The sequence below is a fragment of the Odocoileus virginianus genome, unplaced genomic scaffold (assembly GCF_023699985.2).
Source record: "Odocoileus virginianus isolate 20LAN1187 ecotype Illinois unplaced genomic scaffold, Ovbor_1.2 Unplaced_Scaffold_3, whole genome shotgun sequence".
NCBI classification, from domain to species: domain Eukaryota; kingdom Metazoa; phylum Chordata; class Mammalia; order Artiodactyla; family Cervidae; genus Odocoileus; species Odocoileus virginianus.
Genome location: NW_027224265.1, coordinates 4,552,687 through 4,570,358, shown reverse-complemented (window position 1 = coordinate 4,570,358; position 17,672 = coordinate 4,552,687). Strand labels below are relative to the sequence as shown.

The 17,672-nt window shown below is 52.9% G+C and overlaps 1 protein-coding gene across 5 annotated transcripts in view; it reads left to right on the top strand.

Moving 5' to 3' along the window:
* The window catches only part of CPLX2 (complexin 2), an 87,058-nt gene extending 82,427 nt beyond the window's left edge, over window positions 1-4,631 (top strand). For all 5 annotated transcript variants that reach the window (XM_020901684.2, XM_070462367.1, XM_020901686.2 and 2 more), the window contains exon 4: window positions 514-4,631. In XM_020901684.2, the coding sequence (XP_020757343.1) occupies window positions 514-711 (198 nt within the window). In that variant the 3' untranslated portion in view covers window positions 712-4,631. The remainder of the gene's footprint in view (window positions 1-513) is intronic.
* Window positions 4,632-17,672: the final 13,041 nt, after the last annotated feature.

Genomic DNA, 17,672 nt, shown 5'->3' with positions numbered 1-17,672 from the left:
AGAGACCACACAAGTTTGGAATCCAGAATTTAGATACTTGGGGGAAGGACTGTAGTGCCCTGAGCACTGTTTTGTGTCGCTTCTGGTGGATTTGCAGCTGCCATCCTGTGCCAAACAGTTCAATACTTGTCTGCTTGCCCTGCAGAAAGACCAAGGCTCTAAGCAGCCTTCCATCACTTCAAGACAAGTTTTGTCACCAAAATTGGGCCCCAAGCATGTGGGAGACCCTTCAGTTTTCAGATCTTGAAAGATTTCAAACAAAAGCAGAGAAATTATGGGCAGGTATTTATTTTAAAAGAAACCCCACGCATCGTCTCTCTCTTGTTAAAAGCCCACAGAAGACAGGCACAGTCCCATAAGGAAGATGCCCTTATGCCCATTTTACAGATGAGAGGCCCGAGGCTTAGCAAGTTCCCAGGGGCTGCCCCAGCTGCACGCGCATGCCTGCATGACGGTGGGACTCAGCTCTCTCCTCGCCCCATTCACGCCCCTCTCCACCCTTCCCCTCCCCAGTATGGGCTGAAGAAGAAGGAGGAGAAGGAGGCCGAGGAAAAGGCAGCCCTGGAGCAGCCCTGCGAGGGGAGCCTGACCCGGCCCAAGAAGGCCATCCCGGCAGGCTGCGGGGATGAGGAGGAGGAGGAGGAGGAGAGCATCCTGGACACGGTGCTCAAATACCTGCCCGGGCCGCTGCAGGACATGTTCAAGAAGTAACCGGCGCCCCCACCCCAACCCCATCCACTTGTCACTTTTTTTTTTTGGTTCTTTCTTTTCTTTTTATTCTGTTAAGTCTCAGTTCTGAAGGGGAAAACCTCAGTTGGCCTCTGCCCCACTTCCCTGGCCAGGGGCTCCTCCCCCTCAGCACTCCTTCACGCCCGCCTTCATCCAGGGTATCCTGCCTCCATCACCTCACTCCCAAGTTGCTTTAAAAGAAGACAGCTTCTCTCCAACAGGAGGTGTTGAACCCAAGGTGGGAGGCACTGGAGACCCCCTCCGGAAGCCTGAGGTCTGTGCCGGTGTGGTGATCCCCATACATTCCTTCATGCGCCCCACTGCCAGGAGGACCACTGTCCCCAGCCAGCCAAAGTAATGACACATTCCAGCCCTGCCCAGCATGCTGACCTTTGGCCTCTGAATCCCCGTGGGCCTGCAGGTCAGGGCAGGGGTTGAGTGGCCTGGCTCTGAGAAAGGGAGTCTGGGTAAGTCTGGCCTGTCAGGGCCTAGCCTGAGGCTGGCCTGCTCTGTTGTGGCCAGGCCCGGGGCTGGGCAGGAGGCTGGGGCTCTCCTTCTTGCCTCCCTCTAATGACACCCGGTCCAGGAGCACCCCTCCACCCACCCGCCCCCTCCCCCGCGAAGAGGCACAGCTCCTGCCAAGCCAGTCCCTCCACACGGATCCTCTGTGGACTTTGACTCATCTATGGAGGGACCCCAGGGTAGGGCAGCCCCTTGTCCCTCCCCCACTCCGCTTAGGTCTGGAGCCCCACTGCCAGGCTGGGCCCAGCTTGCCCAGCCAAGGGGCTGCCCAGGCCCCCAGAAAACACTTGGAGCCATTGGGCAGCGATGGCCCGTGCCGTGGGACGGCCCACTGGCTCAGCCTCGCTGCCCCCATCCTTACCCACCCCTCTTCCTCACATGGTCCTGTTCGTGGGCTTCCAGGGCTCCACAGTCCCCAGGAAGACCACTTTTGACCTTCCTGGCCAAAGCCCCAAGCTTTTGGGGAAAAGCCAGTTCCCACTTGACAGAAGGTGTCTGTCCACTCATCTCACTGGCCAAGAACAACGTCTCCTCTGGGATGTGAGACAGCCATTTGCTCCCCCCATCCCAGATTTTCAAGGTCTCCTTCTCAGCCAGTTGTGTGAGAACAAGGCAGTCATGAAGCACGTGAGAGAGCAAGGTGTGTGTCCAGCCATGCATGAATGTGCATGGCAGAGACCGTGTCAGCAGCTGTGTGTCCAGAGGTTATACACCTAGAACTGTGATTAGAGTGTCTTGAGATTTTGTGCGTGTGTTTGTATCATCCCTGTGTCAGAGACCCATGTATGTCAGGCAGCCTTGTATATACATGCTTGTTTGAGGTGGTATGTATGAGTTGAGATTGTGTCATATGTGTGAACTCACCATCTCATGTATGTGTTGCAGCTTGCATGAGTTAGCTCACATCTGCAATTGTTTTCAGAAATAGTGTACACATCAGGAGTGATAAGAACGTGTTAGATGTTGTAAAAGTATGTGTTTGAGAGAGCTGTCAGGTATGCTGAGACTATTGTATGCATGCGTGTGGGCTCTGAAAAAGCAGTTGCGTACTGGGTGTGTGCTTGGGGAAAAAGTATTGGTAAGATGACTGCTCTTGGAACCAAAACCACTAGTCACGGGTGGCCACACCCAACAGGAGACCTTGTCCTTGGCCTGGAGTCCTCCTGCCCTTGGGGGGTTCCTGCCTGAAGTCCTCAGAAGTCCACTGGGACAGACCCAGGCAGTGCCCAAGAAGCCATGCTGGCCCCCACCAGGGCCTGCCCCAAAAGCAGGGGCCAGGGAGGGGGCGCCTTGCCTGCCCCGAAACCCCTGCCCCATTGGCCCCAGTTTGCATTCTGCAGGTTTTCCATTTTAGTGAATTTATGCTTTTATTTCAGAGACAGACATGTGTCTTCTCTGTCTGTTTCCAATAGTTAAAGCCATATCAGTTAGACTGCAATACTTTAAAGACAAGACAAAACAATCCATATGTTTAGGGAACCAGAAAAGTCCCCTGGTCTGTCCCTCCTCTGGGGAGCAGGGCCTCAGCAGCTCCAGTTCCCTGGACTTGCCCTTCTCCCCCGCCCCCACCACCTCTGCTGTGCCCTTGTGTCCTGCCCCCCAGGGGGCCCGTGTCTTTGCCTATGTCTGTGATGGGGAGCCACCTTGCACCCCTGTTGTCCGCTTGTCTATTTGTGTCTGTTATCCTGGGCAGGATGGTCATTCTCAGAGGCCCTAGGGGCCTGAGGCAGAAACAGGCGGGGTCCAATCTTGGGGCCCCAGACCTCCTAGACCCTGTGTGTAGGTTCCACCTAGACACAGGGATGGACCCCAAGTGTTTAGAAAGGCCTCCCTCTTGACGAGGGCCCATAGACCTCAGAGGTGGTACCAAGGCACAGAGAATGCGAGATGAGCAGGGAAGACCGGAGCCCAGGGGCCCCAGAGGCGCAGGGGAGCCCAACCATGCACGTGGGACACCCCAGGCAGGCCCGAGGAGCACCACCCTCAGAGGGCGCCCCTCACAGTCTTCACAGCCCCTCTGCACCCCCAGAGTGGGCTCAGGGCTTTTCCCAGAGGAAAGCGCCTTCCAGGCAGTCTGGCTTCAGGCTGATGTACACCCCTCGGACTCCCCAGCCTGCTTCTGAGCTGCAGGACTAGACATCTTTCTGGAGGAGGAGATGGGAAGAATTTCTGCTGGGGCATACACTTCCAGGGAATGACTCCTGGGTCCAGGGAAACACGATGACCATCATTCCTGACACAGACCTCACTGTGGGGAGAGGCTAATATGTGACCAGAGAGGATGTCATGGGCAACACGTTTGTGGGGGCACAGAATATTTGTGGGGCACTCTAGCCAGGAATGGATGGTCCCAAGAAGTACATGGGGTGAGAGGGACGTGAGGCCCGCTGATGGGAGGACGCAGAGCATATGTCACACCCAAACAGGGCAGTGTGCCTGCAACACACTCAGGAGGCAGGGCAGGGCGGGAGTAGCCCCACAATCCCCACGTACACACACAGTGTACAAGGGAGGCCTCCCCTAGCCAGGAGAAAGGAAGGAGCAATGAGCGCCCGTGAGTGAAAGCAGAACAGAAGGCCAGGTTGCCGGGGAAGGGAGCTGACCACCAGAGAGCAGAGAAGGTGCTTCTGAGGTCCCCTGTGTGGGGCACTGGTGAGGACTGGGGTTTCCACACAGGTACATCCTCCACCCCAGGTCCAGGAGGTGTCCTTAACTACGAAACAGTCTCCTCCAAATGCAAGGTCAAGAGACCCTTTCAGCTGTGAGAGAGGGCAAGAGCCAGCGAGAGAAGGGGACAGAAAAACTTCAGCTCAGGTCCCTTCCAGATGAGACAGCTGGTGAGCAAAGCAGCCTCCCCACAGGCCCCTGGCTAGAGTAAAAGGCGGGCAAAGCAGCAGCCCCAGGAGCCCCTGAGCCCCGCTGGCAGGGTTGCCCACCACCACCATGCCACCGCTCCATCCTGCTGGGCTCCTTACGCCCTTGACTTGAGGACCAGCCCAGGGGCTGGGGGTCAGACTGGCACTGGGACATGCCTCCCCCCACACGGCCCCTGCTCTGCTCCCCACTCCCGTGTCCCCCGTCTTCACTGGAAAGAGAGTAAGAGGCACTCCTGCTGGCCCTCGGGTGGGGCTGGGGGTCCTAGTGAGACCCGGGCGAGGACGACCATCCTACTCGTGTGGGGGCCCCCTTTCCCACATCTGTGCTGTGTCCTTGTTGCTCTGCTCCCTTTAAATGTGTCAGTGCCTGGGGGGAGGCGAGGGGCGCCCCTTCACGCCCCCCGAACCTGACCAAAAGCCATGGCTGTTGCTCCCCCTTTGTATGACGCAGATGCTAAGATGTACCAAACCAACCATGACACAAAGAAAAGACCTTGTACAGTAGCTCTTGGTCTGTCTGTCCTCTTCTGTCCATCGGCACCGCCTGGGCGACATGGGACCCCAGCTGAGATGAGGGGCCATCCCGCAGAGCCGGAGAGGCCCCAGAAAACCTTCCGTTTTACCTTCACTTCCAGACAGGACCTTCTGGCAATGAGCCCCAGAAACCAGCTGAGGCCAGAGTGAGGGCTGGCTCCAGAGATTCAGGGCCATCATCCTGCCCTTCAAAGCCAGCTGGCACCCCCAGGAGCTGGCGGTTCAGCCTGACTGTAAGCCCCATGCCCCATTTCTTGTCACCCTTTCCCACGAGTTCCTTGGGTGTGGCATCCTGCCACAGAGTCAAGTCACATCAGTTCAGTTCAGTTCAGTCGCTCAGTCGTGTCCGACTCTGCGACCCCATGAACTGCAGCACGCCAGGCCTCCCTGTCCATCACCAACTCCCAGAGTCCACCCAAACCCATGTCCATTGAGTTGGTGATGCCATCCAGCCATCTCATCCTCTGTCGTCCCCTTCTCTTCCTGCCTTCAATCTTTCCCAGCATCAGGGTCTTTTCCAGTGAGTCAGCTCTTCGCATCAAAGTACTGGAGTTTCAGCTTCAGCATCAGTCCTTCCAGTGAACATCCAGGACTGATCTCCTTTAGGATGGACTGGTTGGATCTCCTTGCAGTCCAACGGACTCTCAAGAGTCTTCTCCAACACCACAGTTCAAAAGCATCAATTCTTCGGCGCTCAGCTTTCTTCAGAGTCCAACTAAGTCTGTCATTCATTGTCCCACCAACATTGATGCAGTTTCTACCTCTGCTGGGCCGTGTGCAGGAGGCCAGCGACCCAGAGAAAGGATGCCATTCAGCATTGCTCCTGGACACGGACACATGCCAGGCCTTGTTGAGGAGTCAGGACTAGTCCACCTTTGCTACCCCTCCCCCGCATAACCCTTCCTTAAGCTAAACCTCTTCTCTCTGCTTGGATAGACACTCATTCCCCACACCCTGGTCTCTTAAACTGTGTCTCTTCCCTTCCACCCACCCTCTCCCCACCACCCCATCCCACCTAAAAGACTCGTCTGAAACCCAGACTTAGCCAAGCCACTCTGCTGCCCAGCACCCATCAATGGTTTACAGGGCAACATCACCATTGTCAAAGTGGCCATGTGTGATGTGACCCCCACTGGCTAGGTCTGACCCCACCTAACTGTGCTCCGAACACCCCACCCCCCGAACTAGTTCCCACACATCTCATGCTGTTTCATATTTGCCTATTCTGTCCCCTCTGCTGAAATGAACGGGACCCTTCCCCTCTCTAACTTCTCAAGACCCAGTTCCACTGTCATCTCCTGCGTGATGCTGGAAAAGACCCTGATGCTGGGAAAGATTGAAGGCAGGAGGAGAAGGGGACAACAGAGGATGAGATGGTTGGATGGCATCACCAACTCAATGAACATGAGTTTGAGCAAGCTCCGGGAGATGGTGATGGACAGGGAGGCCTGGCATGCTGCAGTCCGTGGGGTCGCAGAGTCGGACGTGACTGAGCGGCTGCACTGAATTGAACTGATTGGTTAGGAGTCACAGGCTCCAACCACAGTTCAGTGAAAGGACTACACACGGGTACAAGTGCTGGGACAGGGACCACTCGGGTCATCTCAGAGTCTGCTCCCACAGAGGAACTTCTTGCACCCTGAGTGCTGGGGGAAGTGTCTCAGAGCAGGGCAGGGGCCAGTGGTGTGCTCTCCTGGGGCTCCTGCAAGACTGAGGCCACTCTCAGAGCTGGGGGCGAGGTTCCGAGGCTCTTTCCTAGTCTGGGAGCTGGAGAAGAATGCTCCGTGAGGGCTTCTTGCTTCCCCGGGAGTCCACCTGTGTGCTCCACCAGTGGGCCAGCCGTGTCCCTCCAAGGCCCCGGGCCCTCCTCCGTACACTAACAGCTCCAGGCATCCAGATGTTTATTCTCTGCCTCCCTCTCCTCTGCCTCACCTCAGATGCACCCCAAAGTGCCCTGTGGGAAATCCTGACTCCGGGCCTTGAACGTCTTGTCCTAAAGAGTCAGTTAAATAGCACTTACTGTGCTCCCACCACCTGCCAGGCAGCACTAGGTAGTTCTAGGTACCAAGAGCATCAACTAACAGCCCTTCCATCCAGAAATCTACTCGTCAGTGGAAGAAACATGCAGACAAACGGGCCTATTACCCACCTAAATATTTGCAATGATGCAGGCAAACTCCAGGCACTTGAGGAAGGGTCCTTGGCAGAGGTGGCATCTGAAATGAGTTCTTAAATGAGGAAGAGTCAAGCTGGTGGAGACGGAGGACCCCGCAGGCAAAGAAGCTGGTGTTGTCTGACACGGGTGGTGCAGTAGGGTAGGAAGAGGTGAGGGATTTCTACAGGAACTTGAGTCCTCGGTGAAAAGCTGAGAGTCTGGGGACATCAACCAGGGTGGGATGTCCCACAGTGGAGCTTGGGCTCTTCCTGCAGGTGGTGGGGAGCCCTTGAAGGGTCCTTAGAAGAGTGTGACCTGATCATATTGAGGAAGACCATTAGGGTTGTGAAGAGGATGAACCAGGAGCCTAGGGAGGAACTGGGGCAACATCAAGATCAGAGATGGCAACACCTGACCTCAGGCAGTGGCGAGTGAGTGGGGAGAAGTGGGTAGACCAGAAGGCCAGATAAGAGGGAAGACTGGCAGGACTTGAGGATTGTCTGTGAGGGGTCTGGAGAAGGAGAGTGTAGGCCAATGCTTGTGTCTCCATCTTAAGTATTAATAGTTCCATTCTGCAAGATCTATGATGGTGGTAGGAGACAGGTGTGGAGGAAGATAATGAGTCTGGTCTGGGTTTCTGGGTTTGAGGGGCCTGGGGAAGAGTCCAGGAGAAGCACAAACCATGTGACTGCTGGGCTAGCCCTCCGGTGGAGTGATGCCTTGGCCATTTAGTTCACCACAGGGATCAAAGCACAGGAGATCAAGAAACCTGGACTGGGAAGAGGGTTTAGTCAAATGCATCCTCCTATGATACTCAGGAGTCCCTCCTGTGCCATCTTTGGTAAAGGGCACTCGGCTTGCACGTCCCCACCACCACAGTGTGGGAGAGATCCTTACAGAAAGAAGTGGACAGGTCCTAAACCAAGAGCTGCCAGGAGACAGGGAGTTAATGAAGCCTCCTCCAGTATCCCTTTAATTGGCTGCAAAACTCTGCTTTCAAACCACTCACTTAGTGCCTGTAATTAATTGGGGCTTTCTGCCTTATCTGAGAGATGATTTGATACCCCCCAAGGACAATGTTTTCTTAGCTGGGATCCTCCAGCAGGAGCTGTCTCTGCACACTGGCCTCTCCATGGTGTGCTGAGTGTGACCACACCGCAGGCTCTTGCAGGGCTTGCCCCCATTCCAGGCCAGCGCCAAGTGGTACAGACGCAGGGTACAGGCTGAATGGGTAGGGCCAGGGGCTGCTATTACCACCTCCTTGGGCTCCAGGGCCAGGCATCCACTCCATCCTGGGACAGGCCCATGGTCTCCAGCTCTTGGCCACATTGACACACACTAACTCTCATAGTAAGAGGCACTTGGCATGAGCTTGTCTACAAGAGGGTCAAGGCAGTGCATCTTAAAGTACATGGGGCAGGGGGTGGAAGCTTCCACTTACTAAGCCCCTGCTACACGGCATCCACAGGGTTGATTGCTTTAAAGGCATCACCTTGGCAACCCACTCCAGTATTCTTGCCTGGAAAAGTCCATGGACAGAGGAGCCTGGCGGGCTGCAGTCCATGGGGTTACATGACTGAGCATGTGTGCACAAGGGTGGAGGGAGATGGGTTGGTAGCAATAAACTGGTAGAACTAAAAAAAAAAAAAAATAAAGGCATCACCTCTGCTCATCCTGACAGGAGTCTCTGAGGTCAGGTTTGTGCTCATTTTCCTCATGAGAACACCAGTGCTCAGAAGTAGAGGTTTATAATGGGAATAGGCACAGGCTTTGGTTTTCAGACAAACCTGGCTTTGAATCCTGATTCTTTCTGTCTGGTCTTGGGTAGATGATTCAATTTCTCTGAACTTTGGTTTCTTTATCTAAAAAAAAAAAAATATTGAGTACAATAATGCTTAACCTGACTAACACCACCAGGGTCTCTGAAGGAATTAAAGAAAAGAATGTCTGTAGGTCTACTGGCACAGTACCCGGCATGGAGCAGGTACCTAAAAAGTGACAGCCATTATAGCAAAATGCTACTTCTACCACGGGCAGACTGATGAAGAGGAGGACAGGAAAGGAGGGAGAAGATATGGAAATGAAAAGGAAAAGAATTAATTTCCATAGTAAATTGAGAAGCCTGGATTTAAAGCCAAATGCATTTCATGTCTTTCCACTGTAACACAAGACAAGCTGGGAGACAAGGGTCACAAGTGAGAAGGAAGGCAGAAGGGAGAAACTGTCTTTTCCAAGAAGCTCTCTTCAGCTCAAAAGAGACTTAGGAATATGTATTAGTTATCTGTCACTGCATAGCAAATTACCGCAAAACTTAGTGGCTTCAAGCAATGAACATCTCTTTTCTCTCGCAGTTGCTATGGGTCAAGAATTCTGGAGTGACTTGACTTGGTGGTCCTGGACTGAGATCGCTAGTGAAGCTGGGGCTGCAGTCTCATCTGAAGGCTTGACTGGGGCTGGGGGATCCCCTGCCAAGATGGCTCAGACACACTGCTGGCAAGCTGGTGCTGGCTGCTGGCAGGCTACCTTGTCAGGAGGGCCTCTCCTGAGGGCTTCTTGCATGTTCTCACAATATGGCAGCCAGCCTCCCCTGGAGTGAGTAATCCATGAGAGCAAGGTAGAAGCTGCGACATCTTCCATGACCTATGTTCAGAAGTCACCACCATCACTCCTGCAATATTCTGTTTGTCACGTAAACTAGCTCTGATTCAATGTGGGAGGATATTGCACAGGACATGGGCACCAGGAGGAAAGGGCATTGGAGGTTGGGGGGCATCCTGGAGGCAGGCTCCTTCAGCCCACCTTTAGACTCTAGTCAACAAACATTCCTTTATTCATCTATCCACACGGCAATCTCTTCCCACGTGCCTCCTCATGGCCAAATGCTGGGCTAGGCACTGACTTTCCAATCTGAATGACGTAGTCATAAGAGCTGAGAATTCAGACACACACACCAACACATGGTAAATCACTGTGAGCAAACATTTGGATTTTTTCCCATCAGTTCTGGCCCCAAACCCCACTTGTAATGTTGAAGCCATTTGACCTTGAGCAAGTTATTTTACCCCTCAGGGCCTCCATACAAAATGATGATAATATCTGCACTGGCCAGCAATCGCAACAAGTGTCTTAAAATGCCTGGCACATAGCAAGTTCTCAATAAATGATGACTGATACTTTCAGTATTATTACTTTAAATAAATGGAGATTGCACTCCCAAATCTGGACAGTGGCCCCATCTAGGCTTCCCCTGCCCCGCAAGAGAAAATTGGGGCTCTTTGACCCCAAGGCTGCCCCCTGGGTCCTGCCTGTCACCTCCTCCCAAAGGCCTAGCTGAGCCCTGCGGTGACTCTGACAGCCTGAGGCTCCTGGCTGCCAGCCCTAATCAGAAGCTCCAGCCGAGACCTCAAATTGATTTGCCATCATTTAGCTGGGAAGCGAGAGCTCTTCTTGACTCACAGCCAAAATCTATTCTGTGATAGCAAAGTAATCACCTCCGTGGCAGGTGTGCGGAGACAGTGATAGAGATCTAGGACAAAAGTCTCCATCCTGCCACCCAGAACCCGAGCTCACTGCTGTTCATCGCTGGTCCCCCTTCTCCTGCCTGCGTGTGGCCTGCTTCGTGCATCCCCACGAGGTGGCATGTGCACCCCCGCCCCAGCCCTGGCACACACACACCGACACTTCACGTGGTCTAATGTAGTGAGCAGTTGGCAAATTTTGCAGAAAGTGCAACGACCTGGGGATCCTTAAAAAATACTGATGCCTGGCTCAGGCCTCCAGATATTCTGATCCAGTTGGTAAGGGGTGCTCCCTGGGCACTGGGGGTCTCATCAGTTCTCCTGGAGGTTCTCATGGGCAGCAGAGTTGGAGAACTGCTCGTCTGGTGCACACAGCAGTAGCTTCACCTAGATGCACGTCCCTCCACACTCATTTAGTCACTCGACAGTTGTTTACTGAACATGGACAACGTGCCAGGCACTATTCTAGGAGCTGGAGAGTCCACAAAGAACAAAGTCAGTGCCCGAGCTCATGGAGTTGACATTCTGATCAGAGGCAGATGAGATACAAAATTATAAGGAAAATACATAATATGCTAGATGAGAATAAATGCCTGAAAAGTCACATGTGGCTAGAGCCTCCTTTATATGACACCTGGGTCACCCACGCACCAGCTTATAGCAGCTGCCCCCTACTGCTGACCACACCCAAGCTGAGTCTCCACTTCAGCCGTATATGAGCCCAACTCTCACAAAGACCCCCACCTGGTCACACTCTAACCCTGACACCAGGCACAGGGTGAGGTTGAGCCCCAGTGGCAGACAAGCCCGAAGTCCTGGTAGTCCCTGACCATCTGCTCAGGCCCCCAATTCTCACATGAATCCAGCACTTTGTCTGGAAGATTAAGCATCTCTGGCCCTACTGCAGATCCCAAACTTAGCCCTACTCTCGAAACTTCCCCCACAGAGAAACTACTGGGTTTTCCAAGAATTCTTACTACTAACATCTAGAGGCATAAGAAAACAGATGGACTAAACAGATGGGAAATGCCCCCAAGTGATAGGGTTGTTGATGCTGGAAGGTCCCTTGGAAAGCATCCCACCTCTCCCCCTCATTTTACAGCCAGGCCCAGAGAAGTTAAGAAGTAACTTGCTCAAGGTCACACGGCAAGCCCACAGCAGAAGCAGAATGGGGATCCGGGTCTCCTCTTAGTTCAGTGCTCTCTCTGCTACCCTCTGTCCTAAGAACGTAGGGAGCACTGTCCATCTGGTAAAATAGCTCCCAGAATTTCCTTTGAGAACTCACCCTTCGCCTGTTCTCTACCCAGGATTGGGTCAAATCCAATCCACCCAGCACCAAGTATTCCCATGGCCCTGTGATCAGTTGTGAGCAAGACTCAGGAGCCAGGGGAGGCAAACCAGAGACGCAGCAGCTGCTCTGGGACCTTGAGCTATGGGGCAGGAATGGCTGCTGCCCTGTTGTTATTTCACGTGGATTAAGGACTAAGCCAACCTGGGATGGAGAGCTCATTTGGGAGATGAAGAGAAATGGGGTTGCAGGGACACCCTCTGGCCCCAACCAAGCCATACTGAGAGGAACTCTCACCTGTGGTTCTTTTTTAGCTTTGTGAGTCAATAAATCCGCCTGTGCTTAAAGCCAGTTTGAAGTGGGTTTCTCTTACCTGAAGATCTGGCCACTACAGACAGGAATCCCTTTCCAGCTCTCCCAGAAACTCTCTCACCTGCATCAAATCACCTACTCTCTGACCGCCCCCCACCCCTTTTGCTCTTGATCTCCCCAACTCTTAGAGTTTCACAGAGTCTGGTCCCTAAATTCACACAGTACTACTTCCCCCTTCTTCCACATTGTGATGGGCAGAACAGGGCTCCCCTGCAAAGATGTGCACATCCTAATCTGTGGGACCTGTGAATAAGTTGTTACTATACACAGCAAAGAGGAATTAATCCTGCAGATGAATTTAAGGTTGCTAATCATCTGACCTGAAAATGGGAGATAATCCTGGAAACTCCGGGAGTTGGTGATGGGCAGGGAGGCCTGGCATGCTGCAGTCCATGGGGTCACAAAGAGTCAGACATGACTGAATGACTGAACTGAACTGAACTGAATAACAGTTGGGCTCAGTGTAATCACCAGGGTCCTTAAAGAAGAGGAAGCCAGAAGGGAGAACCAGAGAAATGGCAACATGAAAAAGACTCAAGCCAACATTCCAGAACTTGAAAGTGAGGAAAGTGCCCACAAGCCAAGGAAAGTGGAAAAGGTCGCATAAGCTGGAAAAAGCAAGGAAATGGATTCTCCCCTAGAACCTCCAATAGGAACCTAGCCCTTTCCACTGTTTGAGGCTGGTCCAGTGAGATTGAGTCCCATTGGATCTCTGATCTCCAGAACTGTAGAAGAATGAATGTGCTGTTTAAACCACTAAATTTGGGGTGATTTGTCATAATAGTGATGCTGTTGTTGTTCAGTTGCCCAGTTGTGTCTGACTCTTTGCAACTTCATGGACTGCAGCATGCCAGGCTTCCCTGTCCTTCACCATTTCCCGGAGCCTGCTCAAACTCATGTCCATCAAGTCGGTGATGCCATCCAGCCATCTCATCCTCTATCGTCCCCTTCTCCTCCTGCCTTCAATCTTTCCCAACATCAGGGTCTTTTCCAATAAGTCAGTTCTTTGCATCAGGTGACCAAAATATTGGAGCTTCAGCTTCAGCATCAGTCCTTCAAATGAATATTCAGGACTGATTTCCTTTAGGATTGACTGGTTGGATTCCTTGCAGTCCAAGGGACTCTCAAGAGTCTTCTCCAACACACCATTCAAAAGCATCAATTCTTTGGTGTTCAGCCTTCTTTAAGGTCCAGTTTTCAGATCCATACATGACTACTAAGTAATATGCACATTAAAGGACCTTGATGTTACATTAGAGAGATTGGCCAACATCTCATTTCTTTCTGCAGTTCTGGTCGAGCATTTACCATATGCCTAAGCTGGATACTGGGAACACCAACCAGACACCTGACCCAGGCCTTCTAGGCTCCCACAGCCAGCTTGGAGCAGATGACAGGATGTGTAGTCAATCTGGATGGACAGTGCTAAGTACTATGATGCAGAAGCATATGGGATGCTATGAGAGCCCACAGGAGATGCACCTAAACCTACCAAAGGTGGGGAGAAGGGACATATTCAGGGAGCATTTCCTGGAGGAGTCAAAAGCTGAGATCACAACCAAAAGCAGGGAAAGTTGTTCTTGGGAGATGGGACAGCAGAAACAAAGACTCAGTGTCAAGAAACAAGGAGCACTGCGGGCCGTGGGGCATGCAGAGGGTGGGAGCAGAGGCTCCAGCAGGGGCTGGGCCACGCAGAGCCCAGAATGCCAGGATGAATACAAGCATCATCCACAGGTGCAGGGCATGCACGCATGTGTAGTCCGTACCTGGTCTCCTGCATTGCAGGCAGATTCTTTACCAACTGAGCTACAAGGGAAGCCCATCACTCACTCATGTCCGACTCTTTGTGACACTTTGGCTGTAGGCCGCCAGTCTTCTCAGTCTGTGGGTTTCTCCAGGAAAGAATATTAGCATGGGTTGCCATGTCCTCCTCCAGGGGATCTTCCCAACCCCGTGGATTGAACCCATGTCACCTGTGTCTCCTGCATTGCAGGTGGGTTCTCTACCTGTTGAACCATCAGGGAAGCTCACAGGCATGGGGAGCCATGGAGAATTTTAAGCAGGAGAGAGATATGAACAGGGAGCAAGGAGGGTCACGCAGAGGTTCAGAGACCCACATGGAGACTCCAGGAAAGAAGGAAGGGTAGATGCCCTAGGGCGCATCCATGGAGAAGGGCGCAGAGAAGGAGGCACTGAAGAGCTGATAAAGAATGGAACAGGCTCGGTGTGCCTTGCCCACGGTGCACCCAGGAAGGGAGGGAGCTGGGACTAACTGCACTTCCTACTCTGCTCCAGTGGGAGCCCTTCTCGGAGATGGTGGTGCCACGGAGGCGGAACAGACTTGAAGGAAAAATGAGAAGAGGTAAAGTCAATGGAACCTGGAAGCAGCCCCAGGAGATGTCCAGGAGGCAACTGTTCGGCAATGAGTCTGAGCCCGGGGGAGTAATGTGAGTCAGCACCGGTGAGTTCCAAGGCCCTGGAAGCCGATGGCCCAACAGAGTGTCGGGAAAGAAGAGGAGAGGCCAGGCAATGCAGTCACTTAACAGATTTCTCTAAAATGGGAGCAGGAAGACACTTCAAGACTACAAAGAGAGTTGTCAGGATACTCAGAGACAGACAAGACAAGGACTGAGGGTCCCCTGGACCCCACAGCTCCCTGCCTAGCCATCGTGGCAGCCGAGGAGACTCCAGAATGGCAGTGCATCTTGGAGAGGCCTAGGGACGGCTCTGGGGTCAATCCACCTCCCTGACTGCATCCGAGGATGCTTAGGACACCATCCCTACTGCCAAGGAAGTGCTGGTACCATGGTGACAGGTTTAGAGCCTGGAGAACCCCAGTCTCAACTGTCCCCTCATATAATGAGAAGAAGGGGTTCCCTGGTCTGGACAGAGGCAGACAACCTCCCACAACTTCCACAGTTGCTTTCTTCCTTCCTCTGCCAAGCTCACCATCCTAGGGAGCATTTAATAACTGGCTGCCAGGTCTCCTGGGGACAGACTAATGAAGCCGCCTTCCACCTCCTGCAGGCCTTGGGGCTCTGAGCCCTGCCCCTCCCCGCCTACTCCCACCCCTCCTATCAAACCTCCCACTCTCCCCTTTGAAGTGCTTAGGCCTGGGGGCCTCCATCTGGGCCCTAAATTGCCAGGCTTTAGATGACAAAAGGAGCTCCAGGCTCCAGGAGAGGCCACAAAAGGAGGCACCTGTCTGGGGTGGGGGACCCTGGGGCCAGACTGTCTCTTCCTGGGTCTTACATCTGAGTGTTCTCGGAGTGTCTGCTGAGTGGCTGCAGGAAATAGCCAGCACACCCACCCGCCACACTTGTCAGGGCACCAGGCTGCACATGGGTCTCCATCCCCCAGCATCAAAGGTCCTGGTTTGGAAGAACCAGGGTTTGGATATTAAATGAATGTCTCTGCCTCACAATGTGTGACCTTGGGAACCTAACTTCCTGGAGCCTTGCATCTCTCCTACTTAAAACAGGAGACAATGATACCCCTTCACGCAGAACGGATAAAAGGAGGTCATGTATGTAAAGCACTTGACACAAGGCCTGGGGCACAGAATGTTCGCAATAAATTTTATGCCAGAATGTTTCAAATTGCACTCCCTGGCAAGGTGAGGTGTCCAATCAGGATGTGGCTGTTGCCCTGGAAACTCAGGTTTCTCTGTACAAAGGGTGAGTGGATGCTGCGGGACTGGCCTGCCCTCTCTGGCTTCCCCTAGGCCGGTTTCTGTCCCTCCAGGGGTTGGTACTAATTTGGAAAACCCTTTTCCTCCTCTTGCTTAATCACCGCGAATCCCTGGAGTGACTTGTCAGACAGATTCCATAGTTGGGCCCACGGATCCCAGCAGCTCAGATCTTTCCATTAAACCTCCTTCGTGCATGAGTGCATAGTCGCTTCAGTCGCGTTCTACTCCTGGCAGTCCTTTGGACCGTACCCCTCCAGGCTTCTCCGTCTATAGGATTCTCCAGGCAAGAATACTGGAGTGGGTTACCATGCCCTCCTCCAGAGGATCTTCCCAACCCAGGGACTGAACCCGCATCTCTTCATGTCTCCTGCATTGGCAGGCAGGTTCTTCACCACTGCACCACCTGGGAAGTCCCTTAAACCTCCTTACTCCAAACTATAATCCACAGTGTGGGGAGGAAACGGGATGCTACCTCCCCACCCACCGGGCTGCCTGCGACCATGCCAGTCACTAGCAAGGGCTGTGGTGCTCCCGAGTGTGCCGCTGTCTGGGGCCCTGATGACTTTCTCTAAAGGACTGCATGAGGGCTTTCCTGACCCCCTGATTTCCCCCAGCCTGGGTCTAAGGAGACCCGTGGACAGGTCTGTCTCCACAAAGCACTTCTGTGGGCTCCTCTGGGGTCCTGTGAGGAATGCCCATTTAGTCTGTTTGCATGTCATCTCCTCTTCTAGATGCGGGACCCCAATATTACTTTGGAGAACCACCTCTCCCACACTCTCAGCTCCTGTAGTGCAGGAGGCCAAGGCTTTAGGTGTGGTCAGGTGACCCAGGTCAGGCCTGTGAGAAGGTCACGCCCTATAGCCATTTGATTGGTTCAGGAATAGCCATGTGACCAGGTCCGACCTGTGAGAAGGCCACATTCTTTTAGCCAATTGATTGGTTCAGGGATGGTCACATGACCCAGGTGTGACCAATGAGAGGGTCCCACGCTCCTAGGCATAGTGATTGACTTGGCAATGGTCTGTGACCCAGTGAGAACCCTACCTGGGACTTTACCTGAAACCGCAAGGAAAGAGGCTCCATTTCTCCTGTGCAGTGGCTGAGTTGGCCCAGTAAGAGCTTTGAGCTTCCCGCAGTCATTTTAACTCCTTATGTGGAAAACTCATCTGTGAAGGCAGCTTACACAGAGGAGCGCAGAGCCAAGCTATGGTGAGAGACGCTGATTTGAGCTCTTGAGCAGCAGGCGATCTCCCCTCCTTCAAAAAGCAAAGTTGCCCACATCCCAGAGCAACCACACTTACAAACTCTGAGTTGCCACGTGAATGAATCTTGGGAGTGACAGCACTCCCAAGCGCTGAAGTGAGCATTGACTGTCAGGCTCAGGGTCAGATAGAACTGGTTATGGGCCCCACCTCTGCATCCCTGCATGCTTAACCTCAGGCAGGCTACATCTTTTGTATGAGATGCAGTTACTTTCTTTTTGAAATGGAGTTAACACCTGAAGGCAAGCTAGAAGACCTCATACTATTTCCTTGGTTAGAATGTACTACTTCCACTTCTCCATCTTGTGAACTCCTTCTTAGCCTTCAAAACCCCACTCATTGTCACCTCCAAGTAGTCTTATTATTCCTTCCAACCCTGCCCCTACAGAGATAATACATATTGAGTGCTTACTATATGTCAGGCATTGTGCTATTGCATTAAAGTACACAATAACCCTAAAAGATGGGAGCTAAAATATCCCTATTTTGCAAATAAGGCATAAGAAACTCAAAGAGTTTAATTAACTTACCCAGGATCATACCTTCCTCTCTGGTGGTATCATGGTCCATTTTGTTTCATGTTATTCTCCCCTCCCCACCCCCAACAAGATTCTGAACTCCTTGACCTTGGCAGCCCTGCATCCTCATCCACTCACCAGAGAGCCTTTACCACCAGTCGGAAGCATCCACACACAGGCTGACCACCAAGAAAGACTCATAAACAC